Source organism: Phascolarctos cinereus, unplaced genomic scaffold (assembly GCF_003287225.1).
Source record: "Phascolarctos cinereus isolate Bilbo 61053 unplaced genomic scaffold, phaCin_HiC Scaffold_1;HRSCAF=81, whole genome shotgun sequence".
Taxonomy (NCBI): domain Eukaryota; kingdom Metazoa; phylum Chordata; class Mammalia; order Diprotodontia; family Phascolarctidae; genus Phascolarctos; species Phascolarctos cinereus.
In genome coordinates, this window is record NW_027555514.1 from 182,922,231 (window position 1) to 182,930,452 (window position 8,222).

The 8,222-nt window shown below is 41.6% G+C and overlaps 1 protein-coding gene across 1 annotated transcript; it reads right to left on the reverse strand.

Moving 5' to 3' along the window:
- Positions 1-1,598: 1,598 nt before the first annotated feature.
- NANOG (Nanog homeobox) lies at positions 1,599-5,523 on the reverse strand. The gene is made up of 4 exons (XM_020994125.1): positions 5,284-5,523; positions 2,992-3,266; positions 2,501-2,596; positions 1,599-2,000 (listed from the first exon to the last, which is right to left on the reverse strand). The coding sequence occupies exons 1-4, from the start codon at positions 5,453-5,455 to the stop codon at positions 1,599-1,601; spliced, it is 945 nt and encodes a 314-aa protein (XP_020849784.1). The 5' UTR covers positions 5,456-5,523.
- Between the last annotated feature and the right edge of the window lie 2,699 nt (positions 5,524-8,222).

The following is an 8,222-nucleotide window of genomic DNA, read 5'->3' on the forward strand; positions in this document are numbered from 1 at the left end:
ATTGCTGGGTTTTTTAAGCCCTGTACCCCCAAAGGGAAGAGTAGTGCTGACACTACAAAAGAGAAGACACCCAAAAGCATGGCTTAAAAATCAAACAAACATCAATTAACACAGGAAAAGCTCTGAGTCATTTAGGTCAAATTTGAAAACCTCGGTCAAGTCTGAGCTTTGCTTTATGGCTACTCTGTTTGGGTGAACCCAGGTTGGGATATTTGTCATGCAGATTAAGGAGGCCATTTTCCAGAGGACTAGCTGAGAAAAGAATAGAGAAGAGTAGTTGCTATTCCAAGCACTGAGATGCATTGCTGTGGAAGCAGTGACTTGATATAATGAACAAACTAGACATGTTTAAATTAAAGTTACTATGACTGCAGCAGAGATGGGATATATAAGCACAGGTAACTTTACAAAGGACACATTCAAATGAAAGTTACATGATGGCAGCAGAGATGAGATATTTACAATTTAGAAGAACAGAAAGACAGAATCTCTGATTTCATTGGGACAGGTAATTTTCAAAAGAGGAGATGCCTAGGTCTAGCAAGGTACTGTCTTAGAGTTGCCTAGATCAGGGCATAGTTAAAATGCTTTTCTCAGGGTCACAAATGTTATCACCATAAAAAGATGCTCAGTAGTTCAAGTCTCACCCAAAGATATATCCTTCTCTTAAAATACCAACAACGTGAGGATATCTGGGCTAAGGTTAAGATGTTATCCACTGAATATGTGGCAGTGGGGCACACAGACATCTAAAAGTTATAAAGAGACAAAGTATTTAACTCAAATTTGGCATCAAGATTTCAAATGAGCTTTTCCTTAGAAAATACAAATACAAATACAAAACATATTTCAATCAAATTCATATCTCAGTAGGGAAAATATCAATGTAACGTTCTTGTATACCTTTTAGCTTTTTGTATTGGAAAGGTAAAAGCCAAGCCAAGTCAAATGAACAAATATTTATTAAGGAGCTTACTATCTATGTGCTAGGCACTGTGCTAAGCACTTCCGATACAAAGAAAGGTAAAGGATGGTTTCTGTCCTCAAATGAACTCACAATCTAATGGGAGAGAGAACATGCAAACAACTATGTACAAATAAAACATATACAGGGATAAATTGGGGGATAATCTCAGAGGGAAGGCACAAGCATGAACTTGTATCTATTTCTATTAAAAGAATATATTAAGGATAAAATCCAGAAAGAACTAGCAGTCTTATTATCCTACCATAATTTTACCCAAACCCTAGTTTAAAACCCAAAGGCATCAAATCCTACCCACCCGCCTTTCCTCATTACATGCCTTTTCAATGCCATTTTCTTCAAATGATACTGGGTTTCATCTTGTCATTGAGATCAGGATTCTGAAGCTTAAGGTCTTTCTATATATATAGTCCAATAGTGCCTAAACCTGGAGCCAGCCAGCAAAATCTAAAGATGATAGTGACCCTCTGCACATAAGATATGCCTTCACTCACGTAAACCAACCAACCACAACAGTCACATAACAGAAATACTAAAAAGGCAGGAAAAGAAACTAGTGGTAAAAAGACCTGGAAAGAGTACTTTTTCTGGGGGGAAAAATTAACTGCCCAGATTATGACTGGAATATAGGTACCCCACTGGGATCTAAGAATTGTGTTTGAGCATCACTGGCCTGCCGATAATCATAGTCCTCTTCTGACTTGCTGTGGGTCAGCTGCATGTTCATGGAGTAGTTTGGGAGATATTCCACTGTGTGGGGTGCATTAAAACTCATAGTAGTCTGCGGTTTCATGGAATAGACCTCACTACTACTATTTCCAAAGGTAGGCCCTAAGTCACTGGCAGGGTAGGGGTGCTGAAACATCTGGTGCTGATAAGCACCTTCTCCAACATTCTGGAACTGGTTATTCCAAGTCTGGTTGCCCCATACTGGAAGGTTTCCAGAAGGGTTCATCATATAGTCCTGGTGAAATGGAGAGTAGAAGCTTATATAGTCCCCGACAGCTGATCCATTCTGAAAGAAGAGTAAGTAGATTAATTTAATTGTGAAAAGTGCCTAGATCTTTATGAAATAGTAGTATTTTAACTTCAGAACTCTGATCATGAAAACATAAGAATAATCATGACTTCAAAGGACTGATAAAATATGTGCCACTTGTAGGTGTTGAATATAGGTGAAGAATGAGGAAATGTATCCTACAAGTCTTAGTGCAGGTTGAAACTATTAAAGCATTTAGAATTCCCCTTTACTTTCATATAAGGGCAATGAATGTCATTCGTTGATTCCTCTTGCCTGGTTGTACTCATTTGCTACCAGGGAAGGTTTCAGTCTCTTGGGGGCGGGGGGGGGGGATTGAAAGAGGGAGGGAAGGAGAGAGAAAGGGACGGAGAGAGGAGCATCAATGAAACATTTAAAAAGAAAAGCAGTATTTTGATTCATATGGGTACCAATAAATGCTAAGAAGTCTGAAAAACTGTATTATGCTCAAGGGAAAAAGCTTTTCTTTCCATTACCTGAACCATACCCATACTGCTGCCATTCTTTGACCACATGGTGTCTTTCTGCCATCTCTTTGACTTCATTCTCTGGTTCTGAAACCAGGTCTTAACCTGAAGGAGGAAACAAATGTTAATCTATAGATTTCCTTGAGAAAAAAAAGATTCTGGTACTATTTGTAACAGCCACTTTGCATTAGATCTGAATGAAACAGGACATAATATTCAGGTCCCTGGATGCAGAGCTTGACCCTTGTTCTTCCATTCCCTGACTCTAATGCTGACCTTTCCACATTCCCCTCAAGCCACTATCTTTCCTTTCTTGATTATGTCTATTTTACCACCATGTATGTATGTGTGTTGTTTCCTGCATTAGACTATGAGGTTCCAGAGAGCAAGGATTGTCTCTTGCCTTTGTCTGTATCCCCCACCTAAGCCCAGCACAGTGCCTGGCATAGAAGATGCCTCTTAATTGACTGACCTATCCCACTAATTCTTCAAACATTTACCTGTTTGTAAGTAAGGTTCAAATTCTCAGCCACATTTCGGATCTGCTGTGGACTGAGGTACTTTTGCTCCACGAATCTACTGTTGAGTACATTTAGTTGAGCCTGAGAGAACACTGTCCTCATCTTAGGTTTTTTGACCAAGCTCTGATCTTCTTTTCCCTGATGGATCTTGGGCTTGTTCTGAGAGGAAAGGTTATTTGAGGTCGGGCTAGTGGCAGAGTCAGGAATATCTTGAATAAACATATCCATGGATGAAGGAGGAGCAGGAGAAATTGCTAAATGGTGAGAGAAAGCAAAGTAAGAACTTTCTGTCACTGACAGAAATTAATGTCTTTTACACAATAATATTATACCTCATTTCTTATGCATACTTTTAAAAACATTCATCACCCACAATGAACTAAATTTTAAGCCCCTCAGAGGTACAAATCTTTGAAGAATGAAATAATTTGCTCCTAAAACTTCCTTTCTCAAAAAAAAAATCCATGGCACAGCTAGGTGAGGCAGTGGCTACAGTACTGGCTCTGGACTTAGGAGGACCTGGGTTCAAATCCAGCCTCAGACATAAAACACTGACTAGCTGTGTGACCCTAGGCAACTCACTTAACCCCATTGCTAGCCCTTCCCCCCATCCAAAAAACTCTAGATAAATATGGTTAAATAACTGAGTTGTGCAGTTACAAGTGGAATGCCTAACAAGCCTCAGGTCATATTTTTCTAACAAATAACAGCATCCCATTTAATCCTTTGTATAGCCTTGATCAATTCCCCTAAACAAAATTATCAGATTCTTCCTCCAACCAATCTCTTGCTGCTTCTCCCACAAGAAAATTTTTCTTTACCCTTGACTCATCTCTTTGACATTCTATGGCCAAATTAATGAGTTACTACTACCCTCTTTAAATTTGGGTCGGACCTTTTGAGTTCTTTAATATATGTAACTCCACGGGTGGGGGTGAGAAAAATCCCCCTACCAATGCCAGTGTAGACACCTTTTTCAACCTAAGTCCTACTTGGCCAACTGGAGTTAAGTGAATTGGATCAGAAATAGGTCTTCTTGAGTGCAGTTCTTCCTGACCCCAAGGTCATCTTTTCACATACCTTACTACCTAGTTTGAATAGGTCCAGGATTTTTCAGTTTCCACCAGCAGCCTCAGTCCTTCTTTTACATACCCATAGTTAAGCAAATTTTGGTGGAACTGCACCACTTCTCAGCCCTTTCTAGTAGACCCAAGAAAAACGCAGACTGCTTCCAAGCAGCCAGGTTCAATACTATCTAATAATCTTTCTAATAATTTACTCTTTCTAGCGTTTGAGTTGTTCTCCTTTCCCCAAAACCTTGTTTCATATGTTAATTAACTAAGATTTAAAAAAACCCCAAAACCCTCTTATTTAAAATTGAAACTCGAGTTATTAAGAATTGTAGATTTAGTGCTAGAGTGGACCTTACGTGTCACCGTGTTCACTCCACCCCACTCCCGCCCCCATTTTACACGTGAGGAAACAGAAGGTGACAAGATTTCCCGAAGTCATATAGGCAGTAAATAAGGCAGAGATTTGAACCTCAAGCCTGGGCAGTTCAGGGCCAGGTCCTTTTTCATTACACCATACCATATTATTGTTTATTATACTGTAAAGCGCTTAGCACAGTACCGGGTACACACCACATGCTTGCAGCTTTCCCCCCCCCCCTTTCCTTAACCAGGTGCCATCCTGAGCAGCCCATAAATAACCATTACTAGAGCAAATTAGTGGAAAACAGGCCATTGGTAAAAGGAAGACTTACTTTGTCCACCTGCGCAAGCCAATTCAACCAGCATTCTTTCATCCCCTACTTTGAGTAAGTAACCTGCGTCAAGTGCTCACTTACCTTTGTAACCTACTCTTCAAGGGGCTTATATTCTACCAAAAAAAAAATCCCTACTCTCAAGGAGCTTATACTCTACAAACACATATAAGGCCATACAGAATAAACAGATGTAAGTAAATGAAGCAAGAGCAGAATGGTGGTGCCCAAGAACTATTTTAGCTTGACGCTAGGCCCCACGAGCTCCATAGGCACCAGCTCTAAGTTAAAAAGGGGACCACCTATTTAAAAGGTTGGGACCTTGTCACTGACAAATAAACTCGGGAGCCCACCCAGTTCTTCATGTAGGGGGGAAATAGAGGCTCTGCCACCATTCCGTGGGCTAGGATCATTCTCCAAAAGCGAGAGATGGAGGGAAGATAAGCTTCTATATCTTGCCCTCAGGTGCCTGGGTGCTGGCTGGGGACCTTGGAGAGGGGGCTCACCTGTGCTGCTTGGCTGGAGCTTTTCCGGACTTTGTATTTGGAAATTAGAGTAAGGGCTTGGGGAGGTAAATGGCTCTGGCTGGGACGCAGAAATCCAGGTGTTGTAAGGGCAGTTGGCATCGCCTTCGGGTCGGCAGGACTGGCATTGCTGCGAGTGAGAGCTGGAGGTCATGTTTTAGGTAAGATGCTCGAAGGAAGGAGTCCAACCTGGGCAGTCGCTGTAAGTCGAGGAGCAAAAGCCTTGAGTGTATGGTCCTTTGCAAAGTATAAAACGCTCCACAAATGCAAAATAGTCTTTCAGTTAAAAATTGAAAGAGAGACTCAAAAATGACAAAGGCGGTAGCTGACCTATGAATACCGGCCTAAACAAGAGGGTGTGAACTTGTATCTGTTGGGCCTCCTTTTTATATCGCTTCCCCCACCTGGTAATCCTGCCCGCTGGGTTCCCCAAGGCCATTATCATGAAAATGGACAATTGATAGAAAAGGTGGGGTCTGAGGCTTGGACAGTTCCGAGGTTTTGTGAGAGTAAAGGAAAAAGTAAGGTTCCTAGGAACCTAGGAGGGGAAAGTATTAGAAATCCAGAAATACTTCTTAACGAAAACCTCAGTTTACCGCTCAAGTCAGTCCATTCTAGGAACTCTCTCTGATGATCTTCCGCGTGTTCCCTACCCCCACCCGCCCGCCCCAAACTCTTACACTTGGTGGTGAATGGAAGCATTCCTGGTTAAAGTAAAAAGTAATTGGTGGAGAACAAAATATGCCATACTTTGGAGCAAAAGCTTCACAAAGTGTCAACTCTTTTTGAATTTTCAACCTGTAGTCTACCAGGACAAACAAATTCGGGATTAAACTGGTCTTCGGCACTGCCTTTGCACGCCTTTTATCTTTTCCTTTTCCCTTCGTCCATTCTTCATTTGTCTTCATTTCTCTGCCCGTTGGCTCCACAATACCGAGGCGGGGGGTGGGGGGGGGAGGAGAGAGGGAAGTAGACGAAAAATGAATCTATTGCTAATCGTGTCTGTACCACGCCACCCCCCCCACCAGGTGCATGATGGAAAATTCATTCATTCAAAAGCATTTATTAAGCGCATATTACACAGAGGGAAAAACCTTAAACAGTTCCTGGGTTTACATTCTATGAGGAGGTAACATTTTAGGAGATAAGCACAAAATGTATACAAAGTAAATACAAAGACTTTTTTTGGGGGGGGAGGGTAAGTGCTGGTATGAACTCAGCTGTGAAGGAAGGTAGTTGATTCTAAAAAGTGGTGTTATAGGACGCATGTTTTCTAGGCACCAGGGCAATCTTTGCAATTGCATGGAGATAGAATATTATGTACAGAGAACAGAAAGTAGGCCAGTTCGGTTGAAAAAGTGTGTAACAGAGAGAAATGTTCATTAATAATAATGGTTAATATCTATATAGCGGGTTGGTTTGCAAAATACCTTCCTCACATATTACATCACTTTACTCTTCATTACAACCAGATGAGATAGGTGTTATTCTTATCTTTATTTCCTGGATCAGGATTTGAATTCTGGTCCTCTGGATTCCAAGTTCAGCCCTCAAGCCACTTCAAGGGCTCTGCCCCCAATTACCTAACAGCTAACCTGGAAGCCTAGGCCAGAGCCGGATGACAAAGTGTTTAGATGCTAAATTCAGGAATTTGGATTTTAAGAATCTTCTCCCCTCCCATCCAATATTTATATGAATATCAAAATAATCTTTTTTATTCAGAGATCTTGGCAATCACTCTGCAGAATAATCTCTAATGGTTCCCCACAGCCCACCAGAGAAAGTGAAGGCTGGTGTCACTCTAGAACCCCATGTTGCTCCCCTGTACCCTACATTCCAGAAAAAACAAGACTGCTTTCTAACCCTCAAAAGTGCCTGAGCTCTTACAATTCCAGGTGTAGATCTTCCCCCATCCCTTTTGCCAGAATCTCAACCATTCTTTAAAGCCCCAACTCAAAAGCTGCCTTCCGCCTCCTCTCAGTAAATCCTCCACCTGACCTTCCTCCTCCGACTTCACCATAGTACTTTGTTTTGCAAATTTCTTTTGCACTTGTGACTCAGCATTGTGTATTATAGTTAGACTTTAAGATAGTTAGCCAGAATTTTATTTTTTGGTCCTGTTTTCTCCTTCTCCAGAACTGTGTCGGGTGCACCCGAGGCACCAAATAACTTGATTTGATTTGACTGACAAATAAATGCTGGGGGCAGGGCTGGGCATAAGTGATTCTCCCACACAGCATACCATTTGGGAATACCCATATCTCATTATTTAATTTTGAAATGAGCTTCTAAAAAATAACAGTCCTATGAATTCTGATGGGAAGCATCTTTGTAATTAGGATACTGTATCAGACCTCTAATCTGCTAGATGAGCCTATTAGAAGAAGAAAAACAACAGAGGGTTGAGGGCATAGGTGAGGTGGGGGGGGATGGGTGGAATCTGAGATCCAGAGGTTAGCCCCAGGTGCAATTTTCCATTGACACCAACTCTAGGTCAACATTTGCCTCTGGTTTCTTCAGGATCAATTCTTTCCCAGTGCATCTTTCTTTGTGCCTTCCTCCTTTCTTGCAGTTTCCCTTTTCTCCCTTATATCCCCAGGAGTACTGTGGAATTCAACACTTCTCCACATTTCAGCTCCCCATTTCTTTTTTTTTTAGGCAGTTGGGGTTAAGTGACTTTCCCAGGGTCACACAGCTAGTAAGTGTCAAGTGTTTGGTCTGAGGCAGGATTTGAACTCAGGTCCTCCTGACTTCAGGGCCAGTGCTTTATCAGCTCCCCATTTTGGGAAGGTGGAAAAGGATACATCCTCCAATTTGCCTCCCTTTCCCCAAAGTTTGAAAATTCCAGTTGCATTTATTTTCCTTTAAATCACTCTCCCCTTCCTCTCTTCCTCTCCTCTGCCCCTGGCTTATTTTTCTTA